Source organism: Rhea americana, unplaced genomic scaffold, assembly GCF_003343005.1.
Source record: "Rhea americana isolate MKP2758 unplaced genomic scaffold, rheAme1 scaffold_651, whole genome shotgun sequence".
Taxonomy (NCBI): domain Eukaryota; kingdom Metazoa; phylum Chordata; class Aves; order Rheiformes; family Rheidae; genus Rhea; species Rhea americana.
Window position 1 is genome coordinate 23,390 of NW_028186814.1, and position 18,659 is coordinate 42,048.

Consider the following 18,659-nt stretch of genomic DNA (forward strand, 5'->3'; position numbering starts at 1 on the left):
CACCGGTATTGCTCCTGTTAGCTGCTCTATAGATGGTGTGTTCTCTTCATTCAGAAAGACCTAAATGCCAGGCACTGGGGAGTGTCCCTAGAGGCAAAATTTGCTTTCTGCAACCTTTAGCCCGGAATGGGGTGTGGAAGATGGGCAGACTCCGGCTCAGGCTGTGAGTAGAGGCGAGTTTGCAGGCCAKCTGGCTAGAATAATGCATTTAATTTCAAACTCAGGATATTTGCAGCGGACACCACTGAGACGTGGTTATGAAATAGTATGAAACTCCGTTAAAATGGGTTAGTTTTGTGCAGTGATGCAGCAAGGAGGAAAGGGAGGCAAGCATGGAAYATACCTTTCAGTGAACATTARGAACACAGAGGCTGCCACAGGTTACTAGAGTTACGCCTTCAGCCCACAGAAATTTGTGATCAGGCAGTYCGACCGCTGAAAGCAGAGGCCTCTACCTACCGTTCATGCAGCTGATGATTATGAAGTAAGAAAGCATTTTTCAGGAAGAGTCCAAACCCTGTTTTGGGACACCCACCATCTATTTCAGGAAGCTCTRCAAGAGCTGATCAGTCTTAGCGGCAAAAAGCCACTCAGTTGGTCTGATTCGGGTTGTTTTGTCTTTTTGTTTGCTGTAATAAGGCTGTCCTTTTTTAGTAGCTACCAGTCCATGGTAAATGAGCACATGTAAGAAGCCCAGTCATGAGTTCTTGGGCCTGGAATCATGAATCCTTGTTCTGTTTCAACCAATCCCACTTCCTCCTGCCACTCAGTTCCTACAGAGCTCTTCTTCCACAGATGCAGCCTCTCTGTGTTTTGAGTTTGGATGTCTAGGCAGGATGGGATCCTGCAATAACCAARGTAGAGATAAAAGCACAGAAGATGCCTGGATTGAGCTCCAGTAAATTCTGGAGAATTCATTTTGCAAACATTTACTATAAGCATAGAGTTAGCACTTTAATTATGCCTGCTTTGTCTTTGTGGGAATCAGCTGGATCAATTTATTTTAAATGAATGCAAAATCTTCTCTTCCTTAATCTGTGCCTTGATATTTTACTGATGTGCTGATCTGCAGAGGGCAACTTCGTAATAATGAGAGCACACAACAATGTTCTGCAGCTGTAGTTGTCAAGCTGCATTTGTCCTTTTCTGAACCTTCTGAACCAGTTTTGAAACCTGGCAGACAGCAGCATGTCATCAGTTCAGCAGCAGTGGGACCAAGACTGTCATTTGAGAACTCAACAGTTACTTTGCATAATGATTTTCACAGCTGGAATCATTTTGATTCTCCATAATGTAATGAAGAATGTTTCTTTCTGTCCAAAGACCTGTGGCAGAGTGAAGGAGAGAGTCACTGCTGGAGAGAGGAGCTTTGCCTTTTGCTCTGAGAGAGGGGCAGCTAATTTGCTTCAAGCTGCCCTCCAAACTGTAACAAATCTGGCCATAACAAGCTCCATCAGCCCTGAATCACTTAGAATCAGCCAAATACAAATAGGCTCTATCAAATTAACTCTCCCCGTGCTAGAATCARGGCATACCAATGCTGTACGGGCACCAGGTATGCTAAACATGTCTCTCAGGTAAAAGATTAGGTACCTCATAGGTACCTCAGTCCCACCAGCAAACACATGTGAGCTTATTGGTGTCCTTTTTTAGACCGCTACTACTTTCTTCCTTGACATTTAAACTTGTATGAGGTAAGGTTAAACTAGTGTCAACAGCAAAGAAAGCTGTTGAGCCTCAGACACCTCTCTGCATTTTAACCAATTTACACAGAACTCTCCATCAAAACCAGGATTCCTTCACGACCAAGGCACTAGCCACAGAGTTTCTTAAAAGAAGGAAAAGCACAGGCATGTTCTTTAATACTGCAGAACTGCTAAGAAAAAAAAAATTTGTCAGAGCTCAGAGAGAAAACCATAGAGGAATCAGGATTCCTTGATTCCTTACTCAGCCCTTGGCACATCTATCTCCTGCACAGCTTCTCATTTATTTATTTTATTTCACACAAGTTATTAATACAGCCAGCTGCTGATGAAGCCAAGGATTTTCCCCCTGAACTAGAAAAATCTGACAATTTTTAAAGAACTAGTTCAGCAGGAGGGAGCAGGAGAGCTAAACAAGCCTCCAGCAAGTCACTGAGTTCCAGCAGACAGCTGAWTGAAAAGCTCCTTGTTGCAGCCTACTCCTGAAACAGAATAAAGGTCAGAATCATGTCTCAATGCTTGGAAAAGGCTATACACCTTCCCTCGTTGTCCCCATTCACTTGGGCTACAACCCAGCCTCTAACATTGAAATACATTGCAGAAGAGTGGAAACAACCATGAAGCTACTTCCAAAACGAACTTCAGCATCAGATCTTACAATTGGCCTTGCAGACCTTCAGCATTAAAAAGTGGTAAGAGAGGTGGAGTGTCCTGCTCTGGTTTTGTATCAGACAAGTAATAGCTTTGGTCATTCCCCATCACATTCCCCATGGCATCCAGTTCTTTCTGGGATGGTGAGGACAAGGAAAAACTGCTTATGAGATGGCAGAACGGATCATTCCAAACTTCCTCAGACTTTAGTAATGGTGTGCAACAAGCCGGATCAGGAAAAATGAAGCGAGTCAAGCCAAGTATGTTCCTCAGATGTTGTAAATGAGCAGCTATGTTTAATGCAAATGCATTATGCAGGTTCATGTTTGCCATGAGTCTTACAATACGAATACCATATATATAATAGCTATCTCCTGAAATCAAAATGAAGAGAATGAAACAATTACCTTTACATTTAGTGTCCTAGAGGTCTTTGGCCTTATTCAATGACTGCCTAAATCTTCTTTGAGAATCATCCTTCATTGGTTTGGCAGATAAAATAATGTTTTGTAACCAAGTTAGACTTTTTCATAGCACGCGTCCTAGCTGTTGGTTACCCAGAATGGTGGCAGCATGAAGGGCTCACTGAAGTCTTTGAGGAGTTGTGGCAGCACAGCTAGAAGTCAGTGTAGTGGGCACACATCCTGATTCCTCACTCAGAAAAAATGTAGTAAGAAAACCTGCTTGAAATATTTCTCTGTTCTGTTTAACTAAATGTGGCATCCAACCATCTTGGCCCACAGCTGACAGAAGCCTGCCGAAGGTACTGGAGATGACGTAATCGCATTCCCACTGGTGAATTAAACATGCACATACCTGGAATTTAAGTATGAGTGTAGCAAGCAAAGCGGGAAACTCTTGAAATTAACTGTAATTCCCAAGCAAGGCAATGCTGATAAAGCAAAAGAGAAAGGCCATCTTTATGTGCAGAGAGCTAAGAGATTAAACTTCAATGAACTCTCTCCTCTCTATTCATGAAATAACAGCCCTGGCCAAGTACATTAAATTCTGTTACTTGGATCAAAAAATACCCAGAAAAAAAAGAGCAATCATGTTACGACTCCAAGACCATGTTTGTTCTAAGTGTCTTACAGGAAGAGGGGAATAGTTGCAAAGGTTTATGTGCAGCACGCAGATGCACTCTGAGCACACGTGCACTCAGGAACACACAGGGCAGATTAGGCCCTGGCTATCTATTGCCCTGCTGGGGAAACATGTACTAGTGGATTTCACCTCTTTCTTTCTTTCTTTCATATGTTCATCTTGCCTGAGCCAAAAGAAAAGGCATAGAGAAAGAAGCCATCAAGACATGGAGGGACTGAGAGAAAAGGAACTGCTTTAGTGTGGTACAAGGGACAGAGCATAAAGATAAGAGCCTGAGAAAGGAAAAGTGTTGCTGTGGTTCGGAGCTGTGTCCTGTAAGTAATATTACTGGTTTGTTTTCTTTCTTCTTGCACAGGTACAATAATAGCACCCTCTATACCTCTGCCTTCTTACAAGGGCAGAAATAAATGGGAACGAATTTTCTTTAGGCTAGTGTTGTTAGATTCAGGTCTTCATCACTTCACATGTGAATACAATATTCACAGACAAATTTAAATTCAGTTGGCTGAAAAGAAACGATTTTGGGGGGCTGCATACCACAGATATTACTAAAATGTCCTAGTAATCCTTAGACCAACATTAATTCCTTATACCATCAAATGGGCAATCATTGTCTGCTTGGCTGTTTTCAGGACAGCATATTAAGCACCTCAGGACTATGACTTTTGCCTTCAAAGTGTTTTTAGAGCAGAGGTGAGGGTCTCTCATTTGCAATTGGAAAGGCTTTGGAGGAATGATGGCGAAATACATTTCACTTAAGCACTGAAAGTCTATTTCTTTGGCATTGCACTAAAGGTCATTATGAACTGACCTTAATAATCGGATCTTGTTTGACACACTCCATCCAGAGGTGCGTACATTTCAGCAAAGAATTAATGACAAGTTCTTTCCATAGAAATGCAATCCTCATCCAAATGCATCAGGACAAAGTGGAATAAAATGGACTTTCTTCCAGTGGTATGCTTTGGTTCTCTACTTGAGGAGAGAGAGTAGTAGGTGTCTTCACACGTTGGCTTAAACAAAACTACCTAAACGTAATGCCACTGCTTTTCTGAAGAGCAAACATTGTAAGAGGGTCTTTCTTTTCCAAGAAGATTCCCTCAGAGTGCAGAAGCCTGTTGAACACTAATTGAAGATAGAAATTCACCTATCTATCAATGGTAAAGAATTTTGCCAAGAGATTTTCAAAAGACAAAAAGACTTACTGAATTGTGTGAAAAGACATATTATGTTGTCACATAGTAAACTGATGCTTGTAGTAGCTGAATGGTGTATTTRAAGACAGCTAAAGTAATGGACATAATATTGACCTTCATTTCAAAATGGTTCTTACCTAAAGCATTTACTCACTTTTCATGTGTTTTTTTTCCCTTCTTTTCTACCCAAAAGGGAGGTCTCTGAAACTCATGGCTACCATTGGCAGATGAAAGAAAAATAACTTATCTCTGCCACTTCATTATTTTTCTTAACTACTCTGTCAGTGATGACTTGAAGCCAAAGGGCCTACCACATAGTTCATGATTCAGTAGCAAGCTCTGCTGTGGGATGACCAGAGAATGCCAGAACCTTACAGATCAGTCTCTGAGCAACACAAGCAGCTGCAAGGAATTCTTGTGACACTCTCTTATGGATGTGAGCTGCCAAGACCCTGGTCCCCTCTGTGGCRCTCACATTCTTCTCAACTCATGTCTTCTCCCAGGAAGCTACAACCTATCATTTTTGAGTTTTCTCGTCAGGACATGGTATTTCTGCTTTTGAGAGTAAGTAGTAACCTTCTGCTAAAGGGAGGTTTGTCTGAGACAGAGAAGGTGTCTGCATATGATCACTGCATTGTTCAGTAAATTCAGGAAATAATTACGGGTTTATTGAGAAAGCCAAGAAGAAGACAGGAGAGGAGAGGAGAAGAGTGAATGGAAGGGCAGGGAAGGGGAGGGGAAAAGAAGGGCGAGGCGAGGCGAGGCGCTAAAGCAAGTAAAAGAGAAGAGAAAGTAAGCAAGAGAGTGGAGAGAGAAGGAAGCAATGTAGGAAAAGAGGAGAGAGAAGAAGAAAGAAGAAGAGCTGGGAGGAGAAAGGAAAAGAGGAAAAGGGAAGAAGACAAGAGAAAAGAAAGGAAAAGAGAGGGAAGAAGAAAGAAGAGGAGAAGAGGGAAGAAAGGAAAAGTGGAGAAGGAAGAAAAAGCAGAGAAAAGAGAAGAAAGGAAAAGAGAGGGAAGAAGAAAGAAGAGAAGAGAGAAGAAGGGAAAAGAGAGGGAAGGAAGAAGAAAGAAGAAGAGCTGAGAGAAGAAGGGAAAAGAGAAGGAAGAAGAAAGAGGAGAAGAGGGAAGAAAGGAAAAGTGGAGAAGGAAGAAGAAAGAAGAGAAAAGAGAAGAAAGGAAAAGAGAGGAAAGAAGAAAGAAGAGAAGAGAGAAGAAGGGAAAAGAGGAGAGGGAAGAAGAAATAAGAGCCGAGAGAAGAAAGGAAAAGAGGAGAAGGAAGAAGAAAGGAGGAGAAGAGGGAAGAAAGGAAAAGTGGAGAAGGAAGAAGAAAGAAGAGAAAAGAAAGAAGAGAGAAGAAGGGAAAAAGGGGGAAGGAAGAAGAGGAGAAGAAAGAAGAAGGGAAAGGAGGAGAGGGAAGAAAGGAAGAAAAAGCCTAGGGAGAGGCTAGAGGAAGAGGGGTAGAGAGCAAGAAGAAAGTTAAGAGGGAGAGAAGGAAGCAAGGCAAAGAAGAGAGAGAAGAGAAGGAGAAGAAGGAGAGAGAAGAAAGGAAGAAAAAGGAGCATGCGGAAAGAAGAAGAGGCGAGTAAATAAAGCAAGCAAGAGTGGCGAGAGAAGAAAGAGAGAGGAGAGAGGGAGAAGCAAGGAAAAGAGAGAAAACTAGAAAGGAGGAGAAATAAGAAAGGAAAAGAGGAGAGAGAAGAAGAAAGAAGAGAAGGAAGAAAGGAAAAGAGGGGGAAGAAGAAAAGAGGAGAGGGGAGAAGAGGAGAAGAGAGAAGTGAGGAAAGGAGAGGGAAGAAGAAAGAAGAGGAGAAGAGAGAAGAAAGGAAAAGAGGAGAGGGAAGAAAGGAAGAAGAGAAAAGGGAGACTGAAGAAAGAAAGAAAAAGAGGGAAGAAAGGAAGAAAAAGCCTAGGGAAGAAAGAAGAAGAGAAGGAGGAGAGAGAAGGAAGAAAGCAAGAGGGGAAGAAGGAAGAAAGGAAAAGAGGAGAGGGAAGAGAGGAAGAAGAAGGAGAGGGAAGAAAGGAAGATAAAAGGAGCAGGAAGAAAGAAGAAGAGGCGAGTGAAGAAAGCAAGCAAGAGTGGCAAGAGAAGAAAGAGAGAAGGAGGTGGAGGAGAGAAAGAAAAGAGAGAAGAAAGAAAAAGAGGAGATAGAAGAAGAAAAGGGAGAGGAGAGTGAAAGCAGTAAAAGAAGGAGGAGAGGAGAGGCAAGGAGAGGAGAGGCGAGGCGAGGGGAGGCGAGGCGAGGCGAGGAAGAAAGGCGATCAAAGAAAGAGAGGAGAGAGAGAAGGAAAAGGGAAGGAGAATGGGAAATGGGAAAGGGGAAGGGAGAGGGGAAGGCAGAGGGGAATGGGAAAAGGAAGGGGAAGGGAAAAGGAAGGGGAAGGGAAGGGGAAAAGGAAGGGGAAGGGAAGGGAATGGGAAAGGAGAATGGGAAATGGGGAAGGGGAAGGGAGGGGGAAGGCAGAGGGGGAGGCAGAGGGGGAGGGGAAGGGAATGGGAAAGGGGAAGGGGAAGGGGAAGGCAGAGGGGGAGGCAGAGGAGGAGGGGAAGGGAAAGGAAGGGAAATTGAAAAGGGAGAAGGGAAAGGAGAAATGGGAATGGAAAATGGAAGGAAATGGGGAGGAAAAGGGAAAGGGAAAGAAAAACAGAAGGGAAATGGGGAGGGAAAAGGGAAAGGGAAAGGGGGAGGRAAAAAGGAAGGAAAGGGAAATGGGGAGAAAAAGGGAAGCAGAAGGGGAAGAGGAGAGAGGGGAAGGGAAATTGAAAAGGGAGAAGGGAAAGCGGGAAGGGGAAATGGGAATGGAAAATGGATGGAAAATTGGGAGCAAAAGAGAAAGGGAAAGGGGGAAGGGGAAAAGGGGAAAGAGAAAAGGAGGAAAGGGAAAACAGAAGGGAATTGGAAGGGAAATGGGGAGGGAAAGGTGAAGGAAATGGGTTGAAAGGGAAGGGAAAGGGTGAGGGAAAAAGGAAAGGAAGGGAAATGGGGAGAAAGGGGAAAGGGGAAGGAGGAGGGAAATGGGGAGGGAAATGGGGAGGGAAGGGGAAAGGGGGAAGGGGAAACAGAAGGGAATTGGGAGGGAAATGAGGCGGGAAAGGGGGAAAGGGAAATGGGAGGGAAAAGCAAAGGGAAAGGGGGAGGGAAAAAGGAAGGGAAGGGAAATGGGGAGGGGAGGGGAGGGAAGAGAAAAGGGAAAGGGGAAGGGGGAAAGGGAAAAGGGAAAGGGAAGGGAAGGGAGAAGGGAAAAGTGAAGGGAAATGGAGAAAGAAAAGGGAAGGGAAATGGTGAGAAAAAGGAAAAAGGGAAGGGGTAATAGGGAAGGAAAGGGAGAGGAAAGGGGAAGGGGAAGAAGGGAAGTGGAAGAAGGGAAGAGAAAAGGGAGAGGAAAGGGGAAAAGGGAAGAGAAAAGGGAAAGGAAAAGAGAATAAAAAGGGAAAGGAAAAGTAAGGAAATAGGAAAAGGAAAAGAGAAGGAAAAGGGGAAAGGGAAGGGAAGGGAAAGGAAAGGGAAAATAGAAATGGAAGGGAAAGAAAATCAGTAACAATCATTGCACAGTTACGGAAACGACAGACCCGAGGATGAAATTATTGATCACTACTCTTTAGCTAATAAATGGCAGATTTAAGGGAAAACACGGAGAGAGATGAAAAAGTAGTTGTCAGATTCACTTTTCATTAGATATTGCCAGGCTTGTTAATCCCAGCCTGCTTTACTCCAGGTGATGAGGGATTCTCAAAGTGTGAGTAGCTGGATTTATTGGTCATGTCCTATTTTCTGCTTGTTTCCTTTGGCCAAGAGCAACTGCTGCTGGCAGCATCCATTTCTCTGCTTTACGAGAGTACTGACTCTAAGTGCAACGTAGGCAGCTCATCCACAGCAGACACCCACCACACAGATCTCTGGGCAGAACAGATCTGGGCAGTCAGATCTCTGCCAGAACCCTTTAAGTTCTGACGCCTACTCAAAGYGAAGGCGATTTGCTTGTAGTTCAGACTTCTTGACGGGACAGAGATATTCTGGCATAGAAGACCAGGCTGAGCTCCTTTCTTCTGCTCTGCTTTCCCCCTGTTACACACCGACAGCAGGCATTTAATCTCACCACGTGCTGTTCAAGCCCGTTGTCTTCAGACAAGGGCAGACAAGAGGCAAAACACAGATCCCTCTCTCCCAATACTGCACTAAGGGGAAAGAGAGAGCAGAGCAATTTTTGTACTGGTTTGCCAACAGCACTGCAGATGCTGTAGCTTCACTTTGAAGAAGAGAAGTGAATTGGAAGGAGAGAAGGGGAGGATAGAATTTAATTCCCCCGTTTTGAAATGCACGGTAATACCCATCAACAAGCTGCCACATCCTGCGCCCTCTCTAAGTATAAGTAACACACTACAACTGCGCAGATGCACCAGCCAGTGTGCTGCAGGTCTCGGGTGAAAGTACATGGGCTTTGTCCTCCTTATAACAATTCCATAGCAAAACTTCATCCACCAGTGACTGAGGGGAGCCATGTGCCCTGTCTCCAAAGATAGGCAACATGGTGCTCTAATACCTTGGGGCTCCTTGGGTCTTCCTGTTCTTCTGTGCTCGCCAGCCGTTTCACATCCTTCAATGACCATCTGACTACAGTACTCATTGCGAATCAGAAACAAGGGCTCCGTGGTTTAAACGGGCTCTTCCTGAAGAACCTGAGCTATTGGGGAATGAATTCCAGAGCCCCAGTTTTTCCTGCCTTCCATAACTGGGCGTTGAAGGTAAATTTGGTGGTAATGTTGGAGCTGTTTTAGACCATGTCGAAATGCCACGGAGTTGATTCCATCTCCAATATGTCTAGCCTTTCATCCAGCTGTAGGGATCGACACAGGTTTGCTAGCTTATTGCCCTCTCTTTCTTAGAGGCACTTAACTTTTTGCCCAGCGCAGGGCCATAATAGCCACACATACTGCTCTGAAATAGCCCTGTTGTAGCTATTTCAGTGTGAGGAACTAAATAGCACCAAAAATGTGTGACTTGCTTTCTTCTGGAATAGCTGTAGCATTAGATATGGCAGCACTCTGAGTGTTTATTAATCCAGAAAGTTATTTCCTCTCTTCCTATTTTGTCTTTAATTCAAAAGGCGGCTACAATTTATTGCAATATTTATTAAATAACAAAACCAGGAGCATGAGAGGAAACAAATGCCATGGAAGTTCCAGAGAAGTTGCTCCTTAGCTGCATTACTTAATTACATGGATAAATTACTAGCTTGCACACTTAATACAAACAAATGAGCTGAGTGCAATAAGAAACACGGGTCAAGTGTCAGCTCTTCATTTGATCTCAGCCGAGATCAGAATCTCACTATTACTTGTYCTCTACGCTGGAACAAATTGCAAAGCCTGGCCGGGTGCTTTTACTGCAAGAGGTGCAAGGTGAGAAGCATGTTTTCAACTCTGAGAATAGCATTTTAGGATCTGCTATTTCCCAAAGCAGTTTTGTCTCTTTCACCGTTACCCTTCCATCCCAAAGTGTTGCACAAAATGATGCCCCCAAACCAGCATTCACTCAGAATGCCAGGTGAAGCTCTGAAACCCTGTTCCTCMCAAAGCCACGTGCAGATTAGTCAGGTCAGGAATTAGCAGCGCTCCAAGCGTGGACATACCCTCGAAGCATTCTGGGACTACAAAGCAGCCTCTCCACATCCATGGCTGCTGTGCGCTCTGCAGGTTCTGGCTAGTGTACACTCAGAGGCTGCTATGCTCTGCTCGTGAAGAAAACAGTCCTCTCATCTCTCTTCTATGCCTGCCTTGCAGATTCCTTTAGTTTCATTCACGTTAGGTGTGATATAGAATCAGCTTTTCTTGGAGCTATCCAGTCTCCCCATCTTTCTATCCTCACACATTCCTAAGTTTGGATGGGAAGTGGGTAAAAGCAACCTCTGAAACATTAGATGAGTTTCCCTGCCCTGGCAGCATTCTGCTCAGCTCTCTCCCAGGCTGCCTGCCAAGGCAGCACAGAAAGTGTACTTCCTCATCCTTGCCACGAGGGACAGCTGCGGCACTGAGTTGCAGGATACCCAAACAGTCTTCCCGGCCCTCCTGTGCCTTCATGATGCAGCCGTGTTCTTGGAGGAACGACAGGCAGAGCAGGACTAGGGAGCTGCTAGGCTTCTGAACAGTGAGGTCCTTGAAGTCTGAAAGAAATGCAAACCCCTCTTGCTTCAGCACAGAAACCAAGTAAATGCCTGGAGCATGGCACTCCTGGAAACAGCCACTGCTGCACGCCTTGCAGCCCCCGGAAGACTGTGACACTGGCCAGGCTACACACCGGGTATCTGGTAGGGTAGGACTCAGGCTGCTCTGAGAGCTAAGGTCRGACGTGGTGAACACACTGAACAGACATGGGGGGACAACACTAAGAATATACACAGAAAACTTTGTGTTTGCCCAACCTAGCAGAGCAAGGATGTCACATTCCTTTCCAAACCAGCTGAGGGCAACGCCGTAGGAAGCCCTCCTGGGGAAGACATGTATGTGTGAAAACCCTGTGTGCACAACACGGGAAGGGGCAGCTGGCGTACAGCTGTGCTTTCAGGAGGTCCCCAAAGCACAYGGGCAGGCCCACCTCGAGCAAGTTTCAGGAGGATGGACAAAACCAAGACCCTTCTTTGCCTTCAAAAGTGGCACTTCACAGAGAACGCACAGGAATTTCACAGGGTCCCYTCCAAAAGGGATTACACCTCCGTCTTAGTTTCAGGACAGCTGTCTGCTCAGGCAGCACGTTCAGACCATCGCTGCTGTGTCAGGGATGCGGCCACGGTTTCCGACAGAGTCGGGGTCCCTTGTGCTCAGCGCGGTCCCAGGCAGCAGGAAGCTGTTGCTTTACACAGAAATGTTTCTCTGAGATGCTCCTTCACAGCTCAGAACGGCTCGAACCGATCAAGAGACGACAAAGGTGCATACTGGGAGGAGGAAAAGGACAAGCCCAACAGCCTCCCGCTGCTTCTGTTGGCATGTCCGAGTTCTCGTTGGCGAGGGCCTCTGCAGGAGGCGAGCGGAGCCTCCTCCCGCCCCGTCGGGGGCTGCCTTTCCCCTCGCTCCGTCCTCAGTACACGACAGCGACAAAAGCCTCCCCGGCGGCCCCCCCCCGGCTGCCTGCTGCGCCCTCTCTCCCCGCCCACCCATTCGAGCCGCGGTGAGGGGCCGGCCCCGCGGGCAGACGCGCCCCCGCCCAGGCCCTCGCCCCCGGGAGGCGGTGCGTGCGGAGCTCCGGCCAGGCTGCCAGGGCGACCGAGCGCAGAGGGGCCACACCGGGGCGGCGGAGGGCGGCACTGCCCCAGCCCGGCACCGAGCTGGGGCCCCACGCAGAGCTCCCGGGCTGTCAGGGGCGGCTGCACAGCCGGGCATGCGCGGGGGTCGGTGGATGCCGCACCACTCCGCTCCTGCCTGCGGGCGGGGGGCAGTGCACGGGGGTGGCTCGCAGCACTGCGCGGCAGCAGCTCGGCGCTGGGGCCTGCGCTGCAGCCCGTGGGCGCAGAGCCATGGGGGCCGGCAGCGGCAGCCGAAGGGCTGAGCAGGTGCTTCAGGCTGAATGCAGGCATGGGCGAGAGCCCCCGCTGGCCCCGCGGCCCGACTGCCGCGAGAAGCGCCGCGGTGCCGGCGGCGGCCCCCGCCCCGACGGCCCGCCGCGACTCCACCGCCGCGCCTCGGCCGGCTGCCAGCACCGCCGCCTGCGCGAGGACACCAGCGACCTGCTGCGTGCCTACCGCGCCCAAAAGGACCGCGACTTCGAGGACCCCTACAGCGGGCCCGGCTCTGCCCCGCTGGAGCCGCATGCTGTGTGCCCCCCAGGCTGCTGTGTGCCCCGGGGCGCGGGCAAGGCGGCCCCAAGGGCTTTCTGCTCGTCCTCGGGCCCCGCCGCACCGCCCGCCGCCCCCCACCGCGCTTGTGCCGCAGCCCCAGCAAGCACCGCCCGGCGTCGAGCACGTCTCCCCTAGGCACCGGCTCCTCAAGGCTGCGGCACCTCTGCTGATGGCGCTGCTGGGAAGCTCGGCAAAGGCTGCAAGCAGCTGGCGCCCCTCGTCTCCTCCATCCAGGAAGGGGAAGCAAGCATGCTGTCGACCCTGCCAAGCAAGGGTCCAGAAGGGTACCTGGTTGTGGGACACAACCTCCTCTTCTGAAGGCTCCAGCTCTGGATCATAGACTCGTAGAATCTGTAAGGTTGGAAGGGACCTCTGGAGACCATCTAGACCAATCCCCCTGCTCAAGCAGGGTCACCTAGAGCATGTTAGACAGGGTTGCAGCAACAGGGACCCCCCTTGCTGAAGCCCAGACTTGAATCTTCAGTCTAACGCTCTCCCAGCTGAGCTACTTTGGATGGTCTGGCCTGTGGTGGCCTGGCACTTTCTTGGCCGACCTAGGCTGCTGTACTGGTCTTCCAGCCACGGCATAGCATCGTAGAGTGGCTCTGCTATGGCTGAAGAACCTTCTGCAGGGCTGCTGCCACTCTGGAGTTCGTATAGCGTCTTCTGTGTGAGAGAACTGCACATGCTGCTGTTGGAGCAGGGGAGGAGGGAAGGGACAGGAGCTGCTTGTGTTGGCAGCTGGARGTGAGCCTCAAACAGGCTGATTTCAGAAGTTGGCAGCTGTGCGCAGAGCAGTGGCCAGGAGAGCAGARTGCTGACTGTGCTGCTCTTGGCCAGAGTGGTGGGCTGGGACTGCCTACGTGGACAGCAGGCAGAGGGTCCCCCCTGCCCTTCCTAAGCTCTCTAATGCAAAGGGCTGGAGCTGCATAGCTAGACTGCTGCTCAGTGAGTTGCTGCTTTCCCTTTGGGAGTCCAGGTGGGGCTGGGTATTGTCCTTGCAAGGCTGTCCCTGCCTGTGGTAGCCGTGCGGGTYCTAGCATTGGAGTGCCTTTTACCAGCTTGCCTGGTGGTGCATTTCATGGATGGATTGCCTCTGACTGCTTGGCATAAATTCACCACTTCCTCTCTGTCTCTGTTGATGGCTGCCAGAGTCTGTGCTGCTCCAATCCTGCCAGGGAAGAGAGTGGAGAAGGTCATTGCTGTCCTGTGTCTCTGGCAATTCCGTAGTGATGATTTTGGCCTGGTTCCAGCAGCTGAGAGCTGCGTGGGGATAGCAGTGAATCCTGCATGCTGTAGATTCAATTTGTGTTCGGTTAGTCTCCATAGATTTTCCTGTTGGACGTGGGAATCCTGGAGCATTCTCTGTTAAAACTCAACTTGCACCTAGGAATTAGCAGGCCATAAGTATTAGGGGAATGAGTAATGTTAGTAGTAATGCAATGTGTCCCTATGGATACACTTTCTTTCATCATTGTGTGAAATGTGAATGTTGAGGCAGGAATTCTAACTGAAGTCTGCAGACTGATAAAATTAATACACAGACTGATAAAATTAATACACATAGGAGACAAGAAGCTATAGCATTTAACCTCAAAAGGTAGTAGCACAGTCTGCAGAAGGCTAAAGGTAGCCTTGGTATAATGGAAGAAAAAGTAGCCTTGGTATAATGGAAGAAAATGAACGTATGCTTGAAGTACACACAGATACCAAAAAAAAAAAAAAGAGAAAAAGAGTCAAAGAGTCAAAATGCAAAAATTGCATGTGGTCACTTTCAGATCTTTTGGCTTACTTTGTGGGTTACAATTTTAGATGCAAATGAAAAAAATCTGTGATGACTATCACATATTGCCTGTGGAGGGATTTTTTTTCCCCAAAACTATTGAGGTAGGTGCAGAGCAGGATTGAACGAAGTGTGCAGGGCAGTCAGTCAGTATTTCACTTGTACGTTGTCTGTCTTTCCTGGAACTATAATATTAATCTGTGAATGGAGTTTAAATATATGCTTAATCACATCCTCCGATGTACGGTTCTTCCTTCTGATCTCAAGTTGTTGCCATATTATACCAGTTAGTCACCTGCTTAAATAAATTTTGCCTCAAATTGAATATTTCTTGTTACATGTGTTGAAATGATTTGTAATTTAGAGCATTAAAAGAAGATGGGATGGACCAGACACAAGAGAAGGTCACTGAAGAGCCCAAAAGAAAGGTTGACACCTCTATGTCTTGGGAAGCTTTTGTATGTTCAGCTCTTCAAAGAAAAGAGACAGGAAATCATCACCATCTGATAAAGAAGCTGAACATAAGCTTGGCCAAAGAATACAAGGATCTGGACAGAGCAAAAAAACAGCAACAGATACAGTTTTTACTAGCTCTCAGGAGAGTGATCAAGGACAAGGGAATTGTTCCCCTGAAAAGCTGGAAGCCCATCTGATGGTGAAGGCATTTCAACATGGGACTCATTTCAAAGGCTAGTCACTCCAAGAAGGAAAGTCAAAACCAGAATGGAAGAGAGAACTGAAGACTGTCATAGGATCTAGCCTGGAGCACTCAACACCAGATGGTGAGCCTGGAAAAGATGAATCAAGCGCTCCATTTAGAAAACTGATGCCTGGCTGGAGGAAGAAAAAGTCAGATGGGAAAGTAGAATCAGTGCTTCTTAAACAAGCAAGAGAAGACATGGCAGAAGCAACTGAAGAAGATTCTGATGTTCCAGCTATTGTTCCTTTATCTGAATATGAAGCAGCAGAGCAAGAGAAATTTGAAGCCCAGCAAGCAAAAGATGCTGAAGCGATAAGAGAGCAAACTTCAGAGAAAGAAAGGGTAGGAAAACTAGAAGAGAGCTTAAGAACTGAACATGCTAGTGAAGGGCTTGTACGTGCAGTTAGTATTACAGTTGTGGAAGCAGAAAGGGCGGTTACCTGTACTGAAGAAAGGTCACCATCTTGGATGTCTGCTGCTGTGATGGAGTACATTGAGCAGTTCAAAGAAGAGGAATCATAGAATCACAGAATCGTTAAGGTTGGAGGGGACCTCTGGAGATCATCTAGTCCAACCACTCTGCTCAAGCAGGGTCACCTAGAGCATGTTAGACAGGGTTGGATGCCGGAGGCTTTTGAATACCTCCAGAGAAGGAGACTCCGCAGCCTCTCTGGGCAACCTCCTCCAGTGCTCTGTCACTTTCACAGGGAAAGAAATTCCTTCTCACATCCAGGCAGAACTTCCTGTGGTTCAGTTTTTGACCATTTCCTCTTGTCCTGTCACATGGGATGACTGAAAAGAGTTTAGCCCCATCCCCTTGACACTCTCCCTTCAGATACTTAATACACATTGATAAGATTCCCTCCCCCCCCCCAGTCTTCTCTTCCCCAGGTTGAAGAGGCCCAGCTCTTACAGCCATTCCTCACAGGGCAGATGCTCCAGCCCTCTGATCATCTTTATAGCCCTACACTGGACTCTCTCCAGTTGCTCCATGTCCTGGGGAGCCCAGAATTAGACATAGTACTCCAGATGTGGCCTCCCCAGGGCTGAGGAGAGGGGCAGGATCACATCCCTTGACCTGTTGGCAACAGTCTTTCCAGTGCACCCCAGGATACCATTCGCCATGCTGGCTACAAGGGCACATTGCTGGCTTGTAGTGAACTTGATGTTCACCAGCACTCCCAGATCCTTCTCTGCAGAGCTGCTTTCCAGCAGGCCTGCTCTCAGCCTGTACTGGTGCATGGGGTTATTTCTCCCTGGGTGCAGGACTCGGCACTTGCCCTTGTTGAACCTCATGAGGTTCCCCTCCGCTCAGCTCTCCAGCCTCTCCAGGTCTCTCTGAATGGCAGCACAGCCTTCTGGTGTATCAGCCACTCCTCCCAGCTTGGTAGCATCAGCAAACTTGCTGAGGAGACACTTTGTCCCTTCATCCAGGTCATTGATCACTAAGTTGAACAGGACAGGAGCCAGTGCCGAGCCCTGGGGGACTCCAGTAGCCAAAGGCCTCCCATGAGACTCTGCACCACTGATGACAACCCTCTGAGCTCTGCCTTTCAGCCACTTCTCAATCCACCTCACAGTCCATTCATCTCACCCACACTTCCTAAGCTTATCTAGGAGGAAGAGAAAGAAAGTAAGAATACATTTGAATCAGAAGCTGTGGTAGAAAAAGTAGTGGTGGTTGCTAAGACTGTGCCAGAGATGAGAAAGGACACAAGCGATGACAAGTGAGCAAGAGCTAACCTCGGAAGCAGTGACAGCTCTGGAAGAGACGACAGAGGCGTACTGTGCTGAAAAAACAATGGAAGTATCCTTTGCTGAGATGGTTTCTGCTGTTTCATGGTAGTCAGAAACCCCTGATACTACAGAAGAAGTTACAGAAGTTACTGTGCAGGAAGTAGAAGCTACTGAGCAAAACTTGAGAGAATTAGAGAGAGACAGACACAAGAATTTCTTCAGGAAGTTGCTAAAAGAGTAGGTCATTGGATGCAGCACAGCTGGCTGGTGGAAAACCATGACATCAACTGTAATTAAGACAGTGCAAGAACTGGAGTCAGAAATGAAAGACGCTGCTAAAGATGTGGAATTGGTAGGTCAGGAAAGTTTTTTGCTTGAACAGTCCTTGAAAACAGGAGAACAGAAGGAAGATGACATCCAAGCCCTGAGAAGTGCAAGAAGCATTCAGGGCAAAAATGGAAGTGAAGGAGGAGTGCTACACAAAGATTCAGAGAGAAGTGAAATACCTGCTGCAATGAAAGAGAACACGGAAGGACTTAAAAATGTAGATACATTGAGAGCTGAAAGCCAGTGACAGATGCATGAAGAAGCAGTTGAAGAAGAATGCGAGGAAGCACCCAAATTGCAGAGGACAGCAGAAAAACCTTCATCAAAACACAAAGACGTTCATAGCAGTAAAGTGGTGACTTCCAAGGAAGAGCCCATACTAACGCAGGGCTCTGCGTTACTTCAGAAAAAGACAGACTACCCTTAGCAGAGCTAGCAGAAGATGAGATGAAAGGTGAACATGTTTCAGAAGTGGAGACRGCAGTAAGGATTACATAAAACACAAAGGTTGATCTGTCTCAGAAGAATTTAGCAAATGTTAGACGTCATAGCTAATTCAGAAAGCCAATTCAGAAGCAGGCTGTAGCAAAATCATTGTGAAGGACCTTCTGTTTACAAAGTGATGGAATTAAAGTTTCTTACAGTGAGAAAGATTCAAAAATATCCAGAAGCAGGTACCACTGAGGCTTCTGTGCAGAGTGAGGTGGGTGCAGTTCCTACAGTAAGGGGTGGGAGATGATGTGCTTGAATCTGAAGGTGCAGAAAAATCACCATGAAGGCTTCTGCACAGAGTAATGTTACTGAAGATATTTTAGGAAACAGTATTATGCATATACCTGATACCATACATATCTGATGGAATTTTTAGTCCCAGGCAGACATGCAGTTGTGGCTGATGTACCCGGCAAGGTAAGAAATGGCACCACTACCTTCAGCTTCGAAGGTACAGGAGTGTTGGTGGCTAATGTTCCCTACCCTCTTCCTCATCTTCCCAGCATCTTACTGACTTAGTCTTTGGCTTACGTGGTGTCAGCTGTACCTTCTTGTAGGCTGTCTTTCATTTCTTGAGCCCTGTGTCCTGAGAAGTTATGCACCAGTGTGCTGGAATCTTGATGATCTGCTAATCTCAGTGTCCTTGAACATGCCATTTGTATAACTCTCACCTTCCTGGTCATTTCTTCTGGTGTTTTTGCATGCAGAATATTCCCAGTCACACTCCACTCATACCCTTCGTCACATTTCTGTTCCCATTCTCTGCAGGTGCAAAACAGGGATGTAGGCAAAGCCTCTGCCTTGGGGCCTTGCAGCACTGCAGGGGCTGCAACTGAAGTTCCTGTGCTGCTTGAAGGCGAGTGTGACAGCCCCTGTGAGGGACCAGAGCGCACAGAAGCAGTTGCTGTTACGGTCTCTGGCACGCCGGTGGGAGAAGAGGCATCTCCTGCCCTGGACTCACCAGCCAAGTGCGGGGGCTAAAAGAGTTCCTGGCAAGGCAGCTTCACAGAGAGAGGAATGCAAGTCTGGGCTCCTTGCAGTAAAAAGCACCAAAGTCCCCACTGCCAAGCTCCCCGGGCAGAAGGGGATACAAGTCTCTGTCCTCACTCCAGAAGCGACTGGTTCCGAAGCAACTGCAGC

General features: G+C 47.6%; 1 protein-coding gene and 1 pseudogene across 1 annotated transcript; one reads left to right on the forward strand and one right to left on the reverse strand.

Moving 5' to 3' along the window:
* Nucleotides 1-5,420: 5,420 nt before the first annotated feature.
* Nucleotides 5,421-9,276, reverse strand: LOC146586772 (uncharacterized). The gene is made up of 3 exons (XM_085320731.1): nucleotides 9,193-9,276; nucleotides 5,947-6,096; nucleotides 5,421-5,879 (listed from the first exon to the last, which is right to left on the reverse strand). The coding sequence occupies exons 1-3, from the start codon at nucleotides 9,274-9,276 to the stop codon at nucleotides 5,421-5,423; spliced, it is 693 nt and encodes a 230-aa protein (XP_085176857.1).
* Nucleotides 9,277-12,159: 2,883 nt separating this feature from the next.
* On the forward strand, nucleotides 12,160-18,500 carry LOC146586773 (A-kinase anchor protein 12-like; annotated as a pseudogene).
* The last annotated feature ends 159 nt before the right edge of the window (nucleotides 18,501-18,659 follow it).

Coding starts and splice junctions, on each gene's coding strand:
- LOC146586772 (XM_085320731.1), bottom strand. CDS start 9,276: ATGAGTACTGTAGTCAGATGGTCATTGAAGGATGTGAAACGGCTGGCG. Junction 6,097..9,192: donor AAGACCCAAGGAGCCCCAAG/GTATTAGAGCAC, acceptor CTCTTCCTCTAG/CCTCTCCCTAGGCTTTTTCT. Junction 5,880..5,946: donor ACTTTTCCTTTCTTCCCTCT/TCTCCTCCTTTC, acceptor CTTCTTCCCTCT/CCTCTTTTCCCTTCTTCTCT.